Source organism: Ochotona curzoniae, unplaced genomic scaffold, assembly GCF_017591425.1.
Source record: "Ochotona curzoniae isolate NIBS_2020 unplaced genomic scaffold, NIBS_Ocur_1.0 contig_2723, whole genome shotgun sequence".
Classification (NCBI taxonomy): Eukaryota; Metazoa; Chordata; class Mammalia; order Lagomorpha; family Ochotonidae; genus Ochotona; species Ochotona curzoniae.
In genome coordinates, this window is record NW_024465573.1 from 20,762,173 (window position 1) to 20,781,924 (window position 19,752).

At 52.5% G+C, this 19,752-nt stretch overlaps 1 protein-coding gene across 1 annotated transcript in view; it reads left to right on the top strand.

Moving 5' to 3' along the window:
• Nucleotides 1-518: 518 nt before the first annotated feature.
• ZBTB16 (zinc finger and BTB domain containing 16) overlaps nt 519-19,752 on the top strand; it is a 183,166-nt gene continuing 163,932 nt past the window's right edge. Inside the window, exons 1-2 of the mRNA XM_040976966.1 lie at nt 519-590; nt 3,600-4,954. Of these exons, the coding sequence (XP_040832900.1) occupies nt 3,690-4,954 (1,265 nt within the window). The 5' untranslated portion in view covers nt 519-590; nt 3,600-3,689. The remainder of the gene's footprint in view (nt 591-3,599; nt 4,955-19,752) is intronic.

Consider the following 19,752-nt stretch of genomic DNA (forward strand, 5'->3'; position numbering starts at 1 on the left):
AGGTGGGGGCTGCCCCCTGGACCCCAGTGCCCTCACGCAGCGTTCCCGGCCTCCCCCGCAACGTCTCCGGCGGCCTCTGGGCTGGGCCGGAGCGCGGCGACCGCGGCGCCCCAGCAGCAGCTAGGTGTCAGGCGAAGCCCGGGGCGCCGAGCGCGGCGCAGGCAGGGCGGGGGGGGGCGGGGAGCGCGCACGGGCTGGGCCGGCGTGGGGGGGGGCGGGCTGAGCCCGGGGACAGCGCGGGAGGGGGCGGAGGGGGCAGCTGTGGGCAGGGAGCCGCGCTCGGCCGCCAGCACTAAAGATGGAGAGGCGCCGGGGCCTCGCAGGGGAGGGGGCTCGGCGTTGACGTGAGACGCGGCGGAGGCGCCGCAGCCTGTGGTGATTTGCTAACCTCGCGGCAGAGAGGAGTTGAGGGCGATGAGAGCGGGTACTGCGAACTGCCGGGCGCTGCCGCCGCTGCCGCCGCCGTGATCCCGAGAGCAACAGTTCCCCAGCAACACCCCTCCTCGAGGCAGGCACACGCCCCCCTCTCCCCCCTCAACCCCAAGCCGGCAGGCCCGCACGCCCACCCCGCGGAGCCCGGCTCGGCAGCGGTGAGTTGAGGGGTGTGTGTGTGGGGGGGGGGGGGGGGGGGGGGCCGGGGAGGGGCGCAGCGCCCCGCCAAGTGCCGCGCGCCCGGGCGCCCCGGGGCCGGAGAGGTCAGGGCGGGAGGGGGTGGGGGCGCGCTTGCTCTGGCCACTCGGCCCCTGGGCTTGTACCTTATTTTATCCCGCGCGTTCCCGTCCTGCGGCTTGCAGCCGCCACCGCCACAGCCGCCGCTGGCTGGGGTCAGCTCGTAGAGGGGGAGCCCCGGCTGTCAGCTTGGGCGCAGCTGCCTTCTCAGCCTTTCCTCTGCAGGGCACCGTCCGGGTGAGAGGTGGAAGGCACTGCGGGCTGCCGGGACAAGGGGACGCGGGCGCGGGGGGTCGGAGAACCGGAGGCTTGCTACAGCGAGGGGCCGGAGGGGGTTCATACGTATGCGGACCGGGGCGCGGGTGTGAGAGAGGCTTGTGGCTTATGTATTTGTGTGTTTATTTGCCGGCCGGCTGAGAAGCTGGACTCAGTGGAGCTGGCGAGTGGAATCAGGGCCGCCTAGGGGAGCAGGAGAGAGACATGCTTGCGTTTTGTTGCTCTTTCGGAAATGCCGGTGGGCTCTTTTCCTTTCTTTTTTTTCTTCATTGGACTCGTCCCTCTTTTTTGGGCGACTGGTTGGGAGAAGAAAGCTCTGGAGGGTCCCTCTTTCCCCAGCGCTTCGGGCCTTTCTCGGCTTTCGGCAGGAGCGGTGCGTGGCGCCGGAGCTCTCCGTGCGCTCCCTGTCGCGCTCGGTGGGTGCCCGGGCTCTGCACCTGATGCGTGCGGGATGCCTTTCCCTCCGCGGGCGCACCGGCTCGCGCAGTCCTTGACGCACTCCCGCACGCCTCTGAAACGCGCCCGATCCTGCCAGCCAGAGAGACACTGAAACACAGACGCGCTCCACACCCGGCTTGCTTGCCGCCTCTTTGGAACGGACGCTCGCGACATTGCCCGGGCCCGGCACGCTGGCAGCTGGCGCCGCCCGCGCGGAAACGGGGACCCTGGTCATCGCTTCCCCGGGGGGTCACGGTCCTCAGGTCGGAGACGGGGTTGGAGCGAGAGGAAGCCTGGAGACCCTTTCTGGCTTTTCTTCGCCCGTTTCGCTGTAGGGCTTTTGTGCTTCCCCTCCGCAGCGGGCCGGGTCCGCCTCCTGGCCGCGGTGTCCAGCCCGCCCGCACTTGCCTTCGCCTTTCGCTTTCCCTCTGCCTGGCTCGGCTCCTTTTCTTTCAGGCGTATGACTCCCCAGAAAAAGTTGCTTTCTTAAGTTTGCCAAACTCCGAGTCTCCAAGTCTCGGTGGGGGGTTTCTGAGAGCTGGTAGTGTTGAGAGAGAAAGAAAGCGTGCGCTAGGTGTCCGCTGCTCCGGCGGGTTAGCGCCGGCTTCCCCCTAACCCGCGCCGCGGGATTCGTGCGGTAGCCAGTGCTGGCTGGGTCGCGCGGCCCGGCGCGGAGCCGTGGAGTGAGGAGACGGGTGCCCCAGGTCTCCGGGATAACTCCCAGGGCTGGTTTAGAGAGAGGGAAAGCTTCCATTCTACCATTTGCCCCCTACTTTCCACCGAAAACTCGGTGTCCGAGCAAGAAAGCACAGGGAATCGAGGTGCGTGTGGACGGGCGTCCCACTCTCACAGCCACGGTCCCCAACTGGAGCTGGGCAGCCGAAGTGTCTGGAACGAGGTGTCTTGTTAACCCTTTATTTCTGTGGGAGCTTGGTGGCTCGTGAGCCTGTAGGACTGCTTTTGGGCGTGGTGGCGAGCCGTGTTTGGGGAGAGCTGGCTGCGCGCTCGCGGTCGGTCGCGCTGCAATATCACCAGCAGATAGCTAGGCAGAGGCTGAGAGGAGCCAGGCCCCGCGAGTTCTTCTCGATGTTCCTGTAATGGGCTGCCGAGCCCCAACAGATTCTGGGAGAGGCCAGTTGTCTTCTGGCCGGCTATTTATTTATTTATTTTTCCTGCTGGTTGTAACTCAGAAGGTCCACTCTGGTTGCCACTGTCACTTGCAGTACCCCTGAGCCATGGCCAGCATCAGTTGCTGCTCCTGGTTGCCACTTGCTAACTCCTGTGGGACACCCTTGGAGGCCACACCCAGCCAAGCAGGAACCCTCCTGGCTGCGGGAAAACAGCCAGCCACCTGTGATTACTCTTTGTACCCACATGGCCCATTCTTCAGGTTTTTGAGCGCTTGAGGGTAGGAGGGTCAAGTGTGGGCACATGGATTAGAGCTTTCCGGTTGATGTGTATGCACACATAACAGAATCCAAATTTTGGGTTCCATGTGCAGTAACTTCAAGGCAGCTGTGGTTGAAGGCCCTCCCCCCACAAGTCAGTGGATGCAGATTGCTTGAGTGTTCCTGTAACCTGGAAAGGGTCTCAGGACCTGGGGTCTGCTTGTGCTTTGCAATCAGGAGAAAAGCAGGCAGAAACGTAGCTAGGAAGGCACTGGCTGGTGAGAGCATGGGCTAGGCGAGCATAGCCCCTTGTCCGTGGCTGTCTGTGGCCCCCACAACTGCAGCCTGCAAGTCCCAGAAGAATTTGTGTTTGATTCTTGGGGCTACCAAGTACGACAAGGTTTTTAAAAACTGCTTTGTGTTAAGAGATCAAACGATTGGAGGTTGAGGGCAAAGTTGCATATGTAAGTTGCCTAAAGGAGGGGCTCAAAATCTTCCTTCATTGTATAAAGATGCTTGGGCAGCTCCTTCTAGTGAATGTTGGCCTTGCTTGGGAACAGGTTCAGAGGACTTCGCTGTAATTCATGGTTCACTGTCATTCAAGATGTCACTCAGCAGAGGAGGCAGCACGTGCTGTGCCAGAACATTGTCACTTTCATCATCCCTGGGCTTGTAAAGGCAGATTTGTAGACCTTTAGGCAGCTTCCTCTTGCTGGGGGCTTGTGCGAGTGGGGATGCGAAGCAGGCTGAGTGCCATGCCTCCTGCAGATGCTGTCTGTCTGCCTCTGGTTCTCATCTTTCTTGCCTCTGCCCGCTTCTGTTTTTCAGTCCCTTGCACTCGTCCAGGAAATCCACCGTGCCCCGCCACGCAGAGCAGAGACGCCAGGGGAGCCTAATGCCTGAGCCGAGGGGAGCGCCATGGATCTGACAAAGATGGGCATGATCCAGCTGCAAAACCCCAGCCACCCCACTGGGCTGCTGTGCAAGGCCAACCAGATGCGGCTGGCCGGGACTCTGTGTGATGTTGTCATCATGGTGGACAGCCAGGAGTTCCACGCCCACCGGACGGTGCTGGCCTGCACCAGCAAGATGTTTGAGATCCTCTTCCATCGCAACAGCCAGCACTATACTCTGGACTTCCTCTCGCCAAAGACCTTCCAGCAGATTCTGGAGTATGCCTACACGGCCACGCTGCAGGCCAAGGCAGAAGACCTGGATGACCTGCTGTATGCGGCTGAGATCCTGGAGATCGAGTACCTGGAGGAGCAGTGCCTGAAAATCTTGGAGACCATCCAGGCCTCAGATGACAATGACACAGAGGCCACCATGGCTGATGGTGGGGCAGAGGAAGAAGAGGACCGCAAGGCTCGGTACCTCAAGAACATCTTCATCTCGAAGCATTCCAGCGAGGAGAGTGGGTACGCCAGTGTGGCTGGACAGAGCCTTGCTGGGCCTATGGTGGGCCAGGGCCCTTCTGTTTCCACCTCCTTTGGTCTCTCAGCCATGAGTCCCACCAAAGCTGCCGTGGACAGTTTGATGACCATAGGGCAGTCTCTCCTGCAGGGGACGCTCCAGCCACCTGCTGGACCAGAGGAACCGACACTGGCCGGGCGGCACCCTGCGGTGGCCGAGGTGAAGACAGAGATGATGCAGGTGGATGAGGTCCCCGGCCAGGACAGTCCAGGGCCAGTTGAGTCCAGTGTCTCAGGAGGACTGGGGGACAAAGTAGAGGAAAGAAGCAAAGAGGGTCCTGGGACCCCAACACGCAGCAGTGTCATCACCAGCGCTAGGGAGCTGCACTACGGGCGGGAGGAGAGCGCTGAGCAGCTGCCACCCCCAGCTGAGGCTGGCCAGGGCCCTCCGGGCCGCCTGGAGCACTCCGCACCACCGCCCACCGAGAAACACCTGGGTATCTACTCAGTGTTGCCCAACCACAAGGCTGACGCCGTGTTGAGCATGCCATCTTCGGTGACCTCTGGCCTGCACGTGCAGCCCACCCTGGCCGTCTCCATGGATTTCAGCACCTATGGGGGGCTACTGCCGCAGGGCTTCATCCAGAGGGAGCTGTTCAGCAAGCTGGGCGAGCTGGCGGTGGGCATGAAGTCGGAGAGCCGGAGCATGGGCGAGCAGTGCAGTGTGTGTGGAGTTGAGCTTCCTGACAACGAGGCTGTGGAGCAGCACAGGTAGGCCTCGCTGCAGTCCTGCACCTGCTGCAGAATTTCTAAGATCCTGGCTGCTCCTGCACCTGGGGACCAGCTTCCTCTCTTTACCTTGCTATCTTTTTTTTTTTTTTTTTTCCCTGAAAGAATACTTCTTCCAAAGTTCTGGGGTAGGGATGGGGTAGGAGGGCACATTATTCAATGTGGGGTGAGGAGGGTTGGAGGTCTTTTCAAGCCATTAGGATTAGGGAATTCATGGGTCTTAGACCCTTCTATCTCATTTTTTTGGTGGTGGGGTGCTCCCTTTTGCTTTTTTTTTTTTGTAATCTAGTCCACCCTCCTCTGCTAGGAATGATAGGAGTGTAGGGAAGGTGAGGAGGAGGCGAGTTCAGGTTGAGTCTGGACCTGCTTGTGTTTCCAGGTTCAGGTGCTGGGTTCTGCACCTGCAATGGAAGGCTGGTACTGTTTGCAGCTTGGAAGGTGGGGAACTGGATGCTGCCGAGACGACAAGAGGTGCTGCTGTAGACGGCTCTTGTCGAATGTGCATCTTTACGTTCACTGTCCCTTCTCGGTCGCTGTTCCTACAGTCACATGTTGGGGGCTGGTTGATTAACATTCAAGGTGGGAAGAAGTGTCTTGATCTTACAGATTGTGAAGTGTTACTCCTGTCCCATCTCTGCTCACACAGAATTAAATGTTGCTGGCTTCTGTTTCCTTTCAGCTAGCATTCAGGGAGCTGTTAGGACAGCTTCTGTTCCTGATGAAGCGTGATGTTGTTCCCATAGCCCTGCCCGTGGGTGTTCCTGAGATGGGGACTCTGAAGCAGGGTTGTCTCTCTCTGGTGTCCATGAGAAGCTGTGCGCCCGTCATTTGATTGTCCGGCTTCTAGGTCACAGGCAGGGTGGCAAGAAGTCACCCTCCATGCTCTGTGGCTGGGCTTATGTGGGTCCTGCCTATGAGCACCCCATGGCACCCAGCCCAGGGCCTCTGATGCTGCCTCAGCGTGGGCAGTAAGTGAGGGTGGTGGGGCCTGAGTTTCTGGAAGCCGAGCAGCTCACCCTCCCCGGAACCTGCTCCGACGCTGCGGTTTGGAGACCCATCTTGGTGGAAAAACAAGCTGTTAAATGGAGCCCATTTCTCCCCCCACATCCCCCCGCCCCGGTGGGTACGAAAAGTAACCGCCACCTAGGTGTGTCTTCCCGACATCCGTCCCTCTCAGAAATAGACCGAAGCTGGGTTTGTTCTCACACTTTCCTCTGGAGGAAAGCTCCTCCCCACATTTGACCCCTAGGTTTGTCATCCTCTGCTGTGTAAGTCCTTTCAGCGGTGTGCTGAGAAATGGGTGTGGGTATGTTGCTTCCTGGCTCTCATAGGATCCTGCGTGCTTTCCTACACCTGCGAGGGCTCTCCAAAGACGTCCCTGTTCCTGGCCGGTGGGGTCCTCACTCCCCCTGGGCGAGATGGGAGGGTGACGGTCCCATTGCAGAGAGCCCAGGTGGGTGGTGGTAGGCATGTCAGATGACTGTCTGCATTACTGTTACTGAACCTGCCGAGCCTGGCAGTATTGTTGGTTAAAAATGGAGCTGAGTATTAGGGTTGGTGCTGAGTGAATGAAGTAAGATGTAGAAACCTGTAGGGCTGTAACTGGCTTGCGGTCCCTACCATGGTGAACAGGTGACCCTTCTGTTTACTTGTCCTTGTTTGGGTCTCATTTCTGCAGTATCTGCTGTGGTTCTGGGTTCTGCAGCGTCCACGGTGCTCCTTTCCATGGGGGTTGTGTGGCCTGGGAGACAGTGCCACATCATCCCTGGGGGACATCATCCCTGTCCCTCTGAGCCTGTGACAGTGGGACACGGGTCCTGGTCTCCTCAGCGTCACGTGGAAGGCTGTTGACAGGGAGAACATGCTTTTGATTGAGGGGGCCAGTCAGCTGCACAGCCCAGGCAGCTTGCACTGGGACGGCATCTTCCATGGACAGCTGTGGGGGTCAAAAGAAATCAAGGAGAGGAAAAAATACTCCTGTGTGTGCTTGGTCCTGACTGTGGCAACCCCTTGGGTCCTGGCTCCATGCACTCCGTGGAAGGCCTTTTCCTCTCACAGCTCCTGGGCTAACTACGCTACCTGCCAATTTTCTGCTGTTCTCTACCCACTCCCATCAAAGATCTGAAAAAATAACTCTGGTGGAAGAAAAAACATCACTGCTACCACTACAAAAAGGCAGAGCAAAACCATATCTGAGTGGGAGAGTTTGGTGCCAAGGAGCCATGAAAAGGGCTGGAAATATGAGCAGTGGATGACTGTGATGAAATAATAGGTTACATGGTTCACTTTATTTGCTTTTTAAGTCAGTAGGCTAGAGTGTTGGTAAAGCTTCAGTCCCTAGTGGTTGTTCTAGCTTTTTTTTTTTTTTTTTCTGTTGGGAGAGCGAAAGGATATGGAGAGCCCAGCGTGGTGGTCTAGTGGCTGAAGTCCTCAACTTACATGCGCCGGGATCCCATATGGGCACTGGTTCTAATCCCGGCAGCTCCACTTCCCATCCAGCTCCCTGCTTGTGGCCTGGGAATGCAGTCAAAGACGGCCCAGATCCTTGGGATCCTGCACCCACGTGGGAGACCTGGAGGAGGTTCCTGGATCCTGGCTTCGGATCAGTAGCATCGGCCATTGAGGTCACTTGGGGAGTGAATCATCTGACTGAAGATCTTCCCTGTCTCTCTCTCCTGCTCTCTGTGTATCTGCCTTTCCAATAAAAATCAAATAAATCTTTTAAAAACAAAAAAGGGTATGGAGAGGAAGGCAGAGAGCTGGGAAGAGAGGCAAGGGGGAATTTGCTGTTTGTTGTGGAGTCCCACCTGTAGCTTTGGCCTCAACATGACCCCAGTCTAGTGTGGAGGGAGGGGTGAACCTGTTGGCCAGGCACCTAGTTAGAAAGAAGCATGAAGAAGTTGTGTATTATGAGCCTTGCAGCCAATAACAAGATGCAAAAGCAACGTCAGGTGTAGTCAGATTGTTGGAGAGATTGGGTAAAGACACTGCCTGGTCAATGAAGCAGGGCTTCCTTACCAAAAGGAATCCAAAAAAGGAATCCCAATGAAGTCGGAACAGTGGTCTAATTGGTTAGCCAGTTTGTTTAGCAGAGGCCCGAGAAGCGCTGAATCCCCCAGGCCTTCCCCCGTGAGCCCACAGTATTTAAGAGAGGTGGGTTCAGGCCTCAGAAGGCTTGACTCACTTCCTCTAGGCCTTCTCTGTCTCTCTAGGTCTTTATCTCAAAAGATTGGAGCAGCTCTGCACTAGGCCTGTTTAGATATGGTTGAGGTACTGCTTCGGTGGTCCAGGTCTACCTTATTGTTCTCAAGAGTTCTATGTGTAGGTGACAAGAATCCAAGGTGCAACACAGGTGATTCATATTGGGAGCACACTTCTCAGGGGTCACCTTAGTCTCCTTCTAGGTTCATACAAGCTGGTCTTTGTGTGTTTAGGAGTTCTGTGAGTGGGGTCTGCACCAGCTGCACTGTATATCCTGCCCAGAGTCAGAGCTTTTATCTGAGGACTGAGGAGTTGTTCAGCAGCCACAAGGCAAGGTTCCGTCAGCTCTCTGGGCCTGGCTCTTTCTGGAGATTTCTCTGGGGCCAGCTCAAAGGTTACATGAGCCATATGTTTGAGGTGCCCAAGTCCTTGTTGGCCCTTTGCCTTTATCTTTGTGAGATGGCCAACTGCCCTGTTTCCAGTGGTTGACCACGAAGAGGGCTGTTATTGTTGATCCAGGTCACTTTGAGGAGGTTAGAGATTGTGAGGGGGGGGGGTCTCTTGATTCTCATTCTTATTTCTGCTGGGGGCCTTTGATGTCAAACCAAGCTCTTTATTGAGAAGGGTCTGATGTGGAATAGTGAGAGAACAGCAGCCATAGCCAGGCTTGTTACCCATTTGAGCATTTTCCTTCTTTGCAAAGCACCTTAAATGACTTTGTCTCTCTCTCCCTCCCAGGCCTCCCTCAGAGGGTACAGGCCCTTAATCCTCTGTCTGTGATTATGAAGTCTGGCAAGCTCTGAAGGCTAAAAGGCTCCATGCAAGTTTGCGGCAAACTCATTTAGTAGCAAAAATCTGATCTGACGTGAGGCTATATTTATCCCGCTTATTTTGAATATTCATATGTTTTGCTACAAAAATATTAATGTGTTTGATTATAGAATGCTGCCCTAGACTCTGGTAGGGTTGCTAAACACTGTAGACTGCAGAACACTTTCCAAAAGCTGAGCACTTTTGACTTCTGAAGCACCTGAGGATTTTGGGTAAAGGGATTGTGGGTCATTATTGGCTCTTATTTGCAGATATGGAGACTGAGATTGGAGCAGGTAAGTGACCAGTCCCTGGCTGCACAGCTATAAATGGATACAGCCGGGTGCCCAGTTGGCCCTCTAATTCACAGTCCTGGGCACTCTGCACCAGGCCATATAAGCACATGGGTATTGCTGTTCTGGGCAGGAGCCATCTGACCCAGTCTTTGGTTGCCAACTCCATCCCCGCGATACCACCGTTGGAGGCTACAGCCGTCTTCCTTGACGTCAATGCTAAAGGTCAGGTGTATACCAGCTTGTCCTAGTAGCTATTTATGGCTCCTCTGTCATTCACAGATTTTCCCAAATCCTTTCTGAATCTGTCTCTATTTCCAGGAAGTATCTTTTTTGGGGGGTGGTGGTGATGTATGGCTTCAGTTTATAATCTCCCGAGATCCTGGACATCAGGTCTTTGGGCGCGGATGTTGAGCCGACAGTACAGGGGCAATGGCGTGCCGAGACTGCACCCTAGCCTGCATTTCTTAGCTGTGTTACTATGGCCAGTGTTTTTCTCCCCGAGGTTTAATTTCTTCGTTTATAAAGATGAGCCATTTGGATGAACTCTTTCTGGATTGTTGAGCTCTTAAGAAACTTTCCTTGTGCATACACGTACATCTTCATGGAGACTTTCCGGCTAATTGACTTTTGCTCTGCTTTGGAATCTGGATTGGCAGTATGGCCGACCACGCGGGGGGTCGTTCTGATTTGATGCTGCGTGTTCAGCCCACACTTTCTAGTACTTCAGCCTGCTTAGGGTTCGCCGCCATCTGGGGTGTAGAAGGCACTCCGGGAACTTCTGAAGGCGAATTCTTTTATTTCCAGTGAAGGAAAGTTGCCCGCTCTTTCATCTCAGTGAGAAGTCCCACTTTAATTCACTGTCACTGTTGGACAGAGCTGCTAATTGCTGGAGTTGGGGGTGTGGAGGGGGGTGGTGGGAACTGGAGTTAGCAACACCTTTTTCTCTGGCTGGCTTGTTTGAAGAAAACGATCACGAATCTTTACAATACCGATTATCCTGAATTGATAGAATCAAACTGGGATCACAGAGTTTTGATTTCTTGTTAATCCAGGAGAAAAACATTTCCAATAACTCTCTCTCTCTCTCTCTCTCTCTATCTATCTATCTATCTATCTAAATCTAAATCTAAATCCGAATCTAAATCTATTTAAATGAATGACATTAAAGCAAGTCCGACTCAAGGTGAAAATATAAGACTTAAGTTGCTAAATGAATACAGGTGTGCCTTGATTGCCCCTTGAAAACTTTCCAAATTTTCTGTAGTAACTGAAGGTTTTCTTAGCCAGGTTCTGTTTCTGCTATGGTTGATGAAAGCCCTGACTGTGACCATTCTTTGCGTAGAAAGAAAATTTGACCAAAGCGTTCCCGCACTGCGACCTCAGATGCCGTATTTTATACATGTGCACATTTTTAACTTTTGGGGCAGAATCCTACTTTCACTAGCCCCTAGCTAGTGTGACTGTGGCTATGTGAGTTAACCTCTCTGAGCCTACATGCCTGCTTGTCAAATGGGCATCCTGCTAGTAGATACTCACTGGATTGCTATGAGGAGTCATCAGTACATGTTTAATCCTAGGCACAGGGAGCTGTGCCATAGGTTGAGTGTTTATTGCCACTGCTGTTGTGAAGTGGGTCACGTGGGCAGAGCACCATGCCACGGCCGTCTTGGGCACCCATGGCTTGAGCTGAGACTCCCTGTGTCCCTACATTGGTCTCCAGAGGCTTCTCTCTTCATGTACTGTGGTGGCCAGGGTACTCTTTGTCCCAATGACCTGAGGCTTGATGAGTCATTCCAGTCCCTTGTTTAAATTTAGCTGGGCAGTGTGCTGCTGTCATCAGCTGCAAATGCCGAGGTAGCTCAGCAACACAGTGTCCTGTTGCCAGTGTCTATGTCACCCTGGTGACAGCAGAGACCGGGCACCAGCACCAAGATACTGCAAGCAAGTCTTGGGACTGGGCATTTCAGAGTGCCTTCCGTTGGGATGCTTTTGCCTGTGGACTCAGCAACTTTAGCATTTATTTATTTATTTAGGAGTTATTCTATTTATTTGAAAGGGAGAATTGGCAGAGGAGAGAGAGTTCGCCCATCTGCTGGTTTATTTCCCAAAGAGCTACAGTAGTTGGAGCAGGGCAAGGCTGAAGCCAGAAGTCAGGAACTGCATCCAGTTCTCCTATATGGGTGCAGGGGCCCAAGGACTTAAGGCATCCTCTAGTGCCTTTCCAGGCACGTGAGTAGTGGAGAAGCTGGGACTTGAACCAGTATTCCAATATTGGTTGCCAGCATTTCAAGCAGCAGCTTAATTCTCTGTGCCACAACAATAACCCCCACATATCAGGCTCTGGGTTAAGCACATTCCTGGTCAGTATCTCCAGCTGCCCTGACAGGTGGGTGCTAGTTTCACGTTGTTGATGGGCCAAGGGAAGCTTGAGAGATTACTGGGCTAGTCTGTGGCAAAGTTGCCCTGGCCTCCTCCCTGCCTGTGGTCCTGGGTAGCTAGTGTGTTATTTGCTACAGAAGTTTGGAAACCTGGGGGTCCAGGTTTGTCCATGGGTCCAAGGAGTTCCATTTCATTATCATCTCAATGGAGAAATCAGCTCTCAGTGATAGAAACTTTTCGTGCTGACTCAAGACAAGAGAAGAAGGAAGAGAAAAATAAATGCAGTTACAAAAATAAAAATCCGGTGCTGTTAATTCCATGCCAGCATAATCAGAAAACCCCCTTTTCCACTGTTTCCCCTGAAAAGTCCCAGTGTCCTTATGATGCCGGCTCAGTCTGGGAGAGCTGTGCCTGCATCCTGCCTCCATGAGGCTTCTCTGTAGCTGCAGGGGGTGCTGCCTTGCAGAGGGACCCTCATTTCATTGTCAGCACAGAAATTTTACCCGAAACCTGCTCCAGTCGAAACTTACTGTTCCCCTTCCGCTCTGTCCTGGAGGCTGACCTGGTGACAGATTGGGATACAGCCTTGCGGTAGGACACATCCCAGTTAGGGAGGAAGCTTCTTAGAAGCAGTGGCTCATTGCCTAGGAAGTTAGTAGGAGACTCAGTCACAGGTATTTTGATGGAAAGGAGAGGTAGTTTGGCGAGTCTCCCTTCCTAGGACCGCTGAGATCCTCTGCTGAGGAGTAAGAAGTGAAGGTAGCTACGAGCATACAGCCAATCACCTCCAGACCTGCAGGAAACAGGACTGGCACACCAGCAAGCCACGGGCAGTCTGATGGCCATGTACAGGCATTGAAACCTGGGCAGGGTGGGCCAGCTTGGATTTGATGCTAGCACCGCATTAAGTACGACTGCATCCTAGTGTTTTCAGAGTGGATCCCCTTTTTTGTGACATGAAGTCAGCCCCATCTCTGAGTATAGCTTATAGAACAAACGGATCGAATGAGATCACCACCTTCATCCTTCTCCCTTCTCTTGGGACCCTGAGCCTGACAAGGGAGCTGCCAAGCCCTTGCCACCCTCACCCGGCCTTGCTCTCTAAGTGGATTAGCTGAGCGTTGGGCTTTTAATGCCATTAGGCCTGTTGGCACAACTCTGCTTGCCGTAGTGAGAAGCAGATGTGGCTGACCGTAATGGCCCTGGGGTGAGCCATCAGGCCCGGGGGTACTGGGGGAAGCGTTATTAGTGTTAATTTGGGGGAGCCTTTTATGGGAGCTGGGGGAAATGTGGAGGGATGGTTGGAAATCTATTTAAGCTGCTCAGCGAACTGGATGCCGCTGAGGTCTACTCTGACAAACCACCCCCAGTGCTCCCCCCTTCCGACCGCTGTGCCTGCCCCTAATCTCTGTGCCCTCCCTGTCCATCTCTTGGAACAAGGCCCCTCCCCAGCCCCGAAGCCAAGGAGGAGGCCTGATTGCTTCCAGAGTGGAGAGGCAGCCTAGCAGGCTCTTGTTTCTTCCCAATGTACCTTATTAGTAGCACCTGGCATCATAACCCGCTAATGGGAACCAGGGCCCTCCTCCTGCGTGGCCAGTGACAAGTAGCCCGTCAACCCGAGCTGGTCGTGCGAGGAAGTTCTTATTAGCTTTATGGCCAGGAGAACCTGTCCTGTTCAGGAAATGAATGTTGCCGCTAAAGGTCCGCGGCCCTGACCCTGGCGGCGTAACCTGTGCGGGCCGGGAGAGCCGTCGCAGGATGCTTGGGATTTCAGTCCCTCTCTGGTTCTTGTCATAGGTAAAGAGGGAATCATTGTGGTATGTTGCAGCCTTGAACTCTTGATTTATGTGGTGAGGGAGACTTAACCATTTCCATGCCTGGACAGCTGCATGGTGACAGAGCTGAGCATGTGTGTGTGTGGGTGCATGGAGAGAGCCCCAGGTATATTGTTTCTGGGGGCTGGAAGGACTTGGGGTGGAATTTCTTTCTTTTTTTTTTTGCATCCTCGTAATGGCTGAATCCTTGCAGTTGTTGGTTTGGGGTGGCGCAGGGGTAGGGGGGGATGGAACTGAACCTGCTTTCTAAAAGCTGTGTGACCCTGGCGGCAGGAATCCTAACTCCCCACCCAGGCTTCCCCACCGGGAGGTGAGAGTAGTAACTCCCAATTCCCTAGTTCCTAGTGCGGTTGTTGTGCAGGGTGGCCTCTGGTTGTATATTTGCAAGGTTGTGCAGGAGAGGGAATCTTTGTAAAGTTGGTGGAGAAAGAATGCCAAGGTAACTTTATTTTGGTGCCAAGAGATGTTGAAGACCACATGTAGTTTTTTCACAACAGGCCTTTTGTTCCAGCTTTTTGAAGACTCTTCTTCCTCCACTTCATCTCCTTTATTTATTTTTTTCATGTGTAAAAATATCAGTTTGAAGAGATATGTTTTAAGAAAGCTTACTGATTTCTTCCTAACGAACAGAGCCCATTTCCTCCACTGAGTACTGCGTAGAGTGCTTAAAGAAAGGCCCCCTCAGTGGTCCCTTGCCTGCTCCCCAGTGCCTGCCAGGGTTATTTCTAAAAGTGATTTCTGCAGAGAACAGCAGCCTGTGACCTCATTCTTGAGGGCAAACTTCTCCCGATTCTTGGAGATGTTTCTGAGTTGTCTGGCAGAGGGATGCGTGACTTCGGCGGCTGTTGCTGCCACTGCTGGTGATGAAGGAGTGAGCTGCACTTTTTAGTTGGGGCTGGGAGTGGGGGTAGGGTGGAGGAAACGTGCCTGAATCATCCAGAAAAGTGGTCAAGGGGGAAGGGATGGGACACAACACCTCCTTGGGAACCTTAAAACAGATCTGCCCATCTGTGTCTGGCATTTATGGCATCGTTGATGGCAATTTACGGGAAAATAAAAATAAATGCTTACCCCACGGTGGGCTCAGGTGGCTAGACCTGGAGTTGCATGGGATGGGATGTTGGCTCATTTCTAGGGAAATGCATTTGTGTGTGCATATGTACACACACACACACACACACACACACACACACACACACACACACACACGGCTGTGAAAGGCACAGTCTTACCCTCTCCTGGGCTTCTCCTATGTTGTCTGCCTCCCCTGGGGAAGCAGCTTGGAGCCTCAGAGCAGGTGAAAGCTTCCTTGGGCCTGAGAAGGCCCAATGTGGAAGAGGAATCATGAGTTTCCCTGTAAAAGATCTGCTGAATTCAGCTTCCACTCACATTTCTGAAGCTATTCCCTGTGGCTGGATGGGGGTAGGGTGCACCTTCTTTCCCACCCCGTTGTCAGGAGGGATAAAGATGAGCCCCAGAACAACATGAAGCAGGTGCTAAATCCAGTGACTCAAAAACCCCACTTTTCTCCCAGTAAAGTGCTCTGTGAACACGGAGCACAGAGCTGGGCTTGGGAGGGAGGCAGGCTTGTGTTCCTGGTCTGTCGCCCTCCCTTCCTAGCATCATGGTTCTCATTGCACCTCTCCCCCCTCCTCCCCTCTCCCCTTCATAATTATCCTCTATTTTACTTTCTGCTGGCCTGACAGCTACAAGAGTGGTTGTGTGTGTGTGTTTTGAGCAGAATAGATGCTAAATATTCCCCAGCAGCCAGAATCCCCTGGCTTGGGGCAGGACAGGAGGGAGGGGGAGAACAGGCCAAAACCTTGGCATCCCCTGTTGCAAAAGTGAAAAATATTTCTGTTTGCAGTTAATTTTAGTGGCAAGCAGATCATGTTAACTGGATGTAATTGCTTCCAGATATGGCCGAGGGTTTTGTGTGTTGAGATGAAGGGTCTGGTAAGTGCTTACTTCCTGTGTAAATTAGCCTGTTCCATTCAGTCTTTCATTCTGGCCAGCCCTGGACTCTGTCATTCAGCTCCCGTTTTCTCCCTTCCCAGGCCTGCAGCCTGGTGTGAGAGGCAGTTGGCTCACTCTCAGGTCCCTCTGAGAACAATTCTTTTGTCAGTTGCACTCACCTCTTGATTCTTGATGTGTTTGTCCTGAGAATAGTGAGAAAGCTTCGAAGAGATGCCACCTGGCTGCTGTCTACTGCTTTCCCTGCAGAGGCAGATCCATGGGGCACTTGCCGTGCACGTGGGTGCAGCTCTGCACCGATCACGCCTGGCATCGCTGGGAGGTTTTGTGCCCTTTCCCTCTGAACCCCACTTCTGCCTTGGGGAGCATCTTCTCTCTCCCTGTCAGTCAGTTTTCCACCTCCTCAACCCTAACACAGCACATTCTAGTCTTGGGGAAAATAACTCAGAGTGAACTGGTATCACTCAGCTGTGACGGCTCCAGCTTCGCAAGAAGGGCCTGCAGCACACCTGCCCCTCCCTGCAGGAAAGGCTGGGGCAAAGCCAACCAGGACCTGCTGCTCCAGGGCTGCAGTGGAGGAGGAGAAGTGTTAAGATTCATGTTCTTTTAAACTCTGCTTTTGCCCTCTGGCTGGTCCCACATTCTTAGTGCTATTTGCATAAGAGGTTGCTGTTTATCTTCCTGTATCAGCTCAGGCTGATAACCCCTGGAGTCTGTTTAACAGTCTTATGAGGAGTAGATGACTTGATAAATGCCAGTTTTTCCAATATGCAAAGATAAACTGTGGGGTCGGGGTGAAGGGTGGTGGTGTTGGGAAGGAGGGGACCAGGTGGGAGGTGGAATCTTTCTCAGATTGGGGTGGAGATGTGGGAAAGAGCCTGATGGCAGAAAACAGGTCTTGTCAACCACAGCAGCTGCATCGATCACACGTTCTGTCAGCTTCCTGCCCTTACCTGTTACCCTCCTCCATCCTGTGGACCCGTGGCACCACAGAACATTTCATCAAGTGAGTTGCCCGCACCCCTGTTAATACAGATCTTTGCTTCTTTAGCCCCTACCTCTTTCTCCCTTGCCCTGTCCTACCCCTCCAAGATGTTGGTGGATAAGTCATCAGTGTTATACAAACTGTGCAAGTTGTAACTCTTCAGTGTGTAGAATTCTTTGTGTGCACTGAGTTTGCCACTTCTGGGTGAAAACTTATGACCCCATCAGCTTAGTCAATAAGTTGTCTGAGAATCAAACAAAAGGGTCTGGCTGGGCTGCTAAACTAGGGACCTAGCTGATAGCTTTGTTCTGAGGTTCATGTAGTGTTTGCAGGTCACGGAGCATGCTCTTTCGAGCCTTACGGGAAGTTGAAGCAGCTGAGCACAATGTCCACAGGATGCTGAACATGGAGCCGTACTGTAGGAATTGGGGTGGGATGGCTATGGATCCTCACTCCTGAAAGAGACTCCTCAAGGAAGCAGTGAAAGTAGTGTAGGTGCCAAAGGCAGGATGGAGGAAGGGAAAGGACCCAGATTTCCAAAGGAGACATGCTGGGCAAAAATCCAGGTTCTTGAATTTACGGTGAATCTTGGGAAAGTTACTTGGCTTCTCTGAGCTCCCGTTTCCTTGTTTTGTACAAAGGGACCATCTAGGTATGGTTATGACGATAAAATAGGCATAAAGTACCTGATGCAGTGAGGGTACTGGATAAACTCTTGCTGTTGAGCCCTCAGAATTCTGCTCTTTTGGCCTAGGGGGAAATTTGGAAAGGAGCAGTGAAATGTTTTGTTCTGGGCCTTGCAGAATGGATGACTATACTAACCCTCTGCTGGTAGCCAGCAGATAAACTAATAGGTGAAAATTGCCTGTGTGTTATGCTTGTAAAGGTCTCCATTTGCAAGATGCTGCTGTTGCTGTTGCTGCATAGATATGCCGTATCTAATAAATGATCGTATAATCCCGGGAGGCTGCCGCAGCCCCTTGCCAAAAGTCTGTGTTGTGTTCTTTGGCCCCGTCTTTCAGAGGGTAGTTTTTTGGAAATGACCCACAGACTGGAGTTGCAAATCTGGTGCATGCAGTGAGATACGAGCACCAGCGGATGACTGCTCAGAGGACGGATTCTGCAAGGGTGTGTAAGGTTGGCAGGTCAGCCCAGTCCAGGCTCAACGCTGGTCTCACTTTGTAGATGGGAAGGTGGACAACTGCCATGGCTGGAATTCAGAGGGGAAAAGAGTCGATTGCCTGGACCTATTTATTTATTATCATATTTTTAAATAAGATTTATTTACTTTTTTATTGGAAAGTCAGATATACAGAGAGGAGGAGAGACAGAGAGGAAGATCTTCTGTCCGATGATTTACTCCCCAATGACTGGAGTTGAGCTGATCTGAAGCCAGGAGCTTGGAGCTTCGTCTGGGTCTCCCATGTGAATGCAAGAACCCAAGGCTTTGGGCTGTCCTGGACTGCTTTCCCAGGCTACAAGCAGGGAGCTGGATAGGAAGCAGAGCTGGCGCATGCGAGGTGAGGCCTTTAGCCACTAGGTTGTTGTGCTGGGCCATCCTGGGCCTGTTTATTGCTGAACTGTTTCTGTTTTTGCAGCGTGGCCTCCTGTGAGTTTGGGTTCCTGAAAGTCCCTTCTGTTAAAAACTGTGGTCCATCACAGGTCTGTGTCGCCTAAAATTATGACCCATCGTAGGTAGGTGTTACCTAGAATTAGCAGCACTGGATCCAGTTTTGATCCATACATGTTGAGGCCGTAAGCATGGGTGGTGCAGTAGCCTGAGTGGGAATCCTGACTTTGCCTCTTTGGAAGGCTCTGGAAGGTTTGAGGTGCTCATGTGTTCAAATGCTGACCTGGTCCCTGGCACATACATGGCATGTGCTAGCTGCCTTTCCTGACAAGGTGACCTGCTCTGAATGCCGGAGAGTGGAGAGAGGAGAGAGGAATGCTGACTGTTCTTCCCCTTGGAACCATTGCTCACCCATCAACAGGCAGGGATTCAGGTCAGACCTGGTTCTGGTCTGACCTGGCTGTACAGAGGGCCCTGTGCACGGCCTCTCTTCTCTGTCTCTGCATTATTTATAGTAAACCATATTAGAACAGAGTGTTAAAGAGGAAGGATGAGTCATTCCCATTGAAACCATTGATGACATAAATAAAAGCAAAATGCTTACTATGTGTTTTACACTGCATTTAAGGCTAGGTTGTGCTAATTTGAACACTCCCAAACTGGATCTGTGAAAGTACACATATGTGTGGGGAAAAAAAATTCAGGCTTACCTAGAGGAGAGTTCTTTATTGAAAATCCATTTCAGTATTTGCTTTCTCCCTTGCCATTATTTCTGATTCAGATATGTTGTGTTTCTCTTTCTTGTTAATGGGAGCATTGGCTGATTCATTAGCTAAGGTTTGTTTATTTTTGGAGGGTTGAAGAGTGGTGCAAAAGGGGTGCATGACTTTTGCGTGCATGACTGGCAGGTGTGGGCTCACAAGGTAACCAGGAATCCTAGAATGTAAGAGGTGATGGGTGGGAGGTCTTTAAAATCATCTGAAGTCACAGAGCAAGTTACTGTCCAAGCCAGGATTTGATCTCAGATCTCTCCCTCAGCCCACTTTGTAGATATATTTTTAATGTTAAAAATATTTATTTATTGATTAATTTGAAAGGCAGAATTGCAGGGGGAGAGGAAGAAAGCTTCTGTCTATCTCTTAGTCTACTCCACAAATGGTCTATATGGCTAGAACTTGGCTACGATGAAGTCAGGAGCCTGGAACTCCATCTGAGTCTCCCGCATGAGTGCAGGAGCCCAAGCACTGAGCCAGCCTTGGCTGCTTTCCCAGATACCTTAGCATGGAGCTGAATGGAAAGTGGAGCAGGCTGGAACTCAAAACTGACACCCATGTGGGATGCTAGCATTGCAGACAGTGGTCCTTCACAGCTTAATTTGATTGCTTTCTCACAAGCCAACCCAACTGTCTAGGTCTGGTCTCTATGTCCCTGGGTGAGGTGGGCCTAGAGTGCTATCAGAACAGTTTCAGATCCTGGTGAAGGGCCAGGTGCCTGTGCTTTTGGGGTGTTCGTTACCCGCACTACTATCCTGATGACACCCAAGTATGTCAGTTCCTCAGGGTTTATGGGCAATGCTGTGTGTCGGGGATTTTGAGATCAAAGATTAATAAGACAAACAGTTTGTCCCTGATATACACAGAAAGGTAACTGCTTAAAATACTGTGTATGTTGATGACTATGATAGGGACTGGGAAGTGAAAGGGCTATGGTACTTATTCAGATGCATGTTC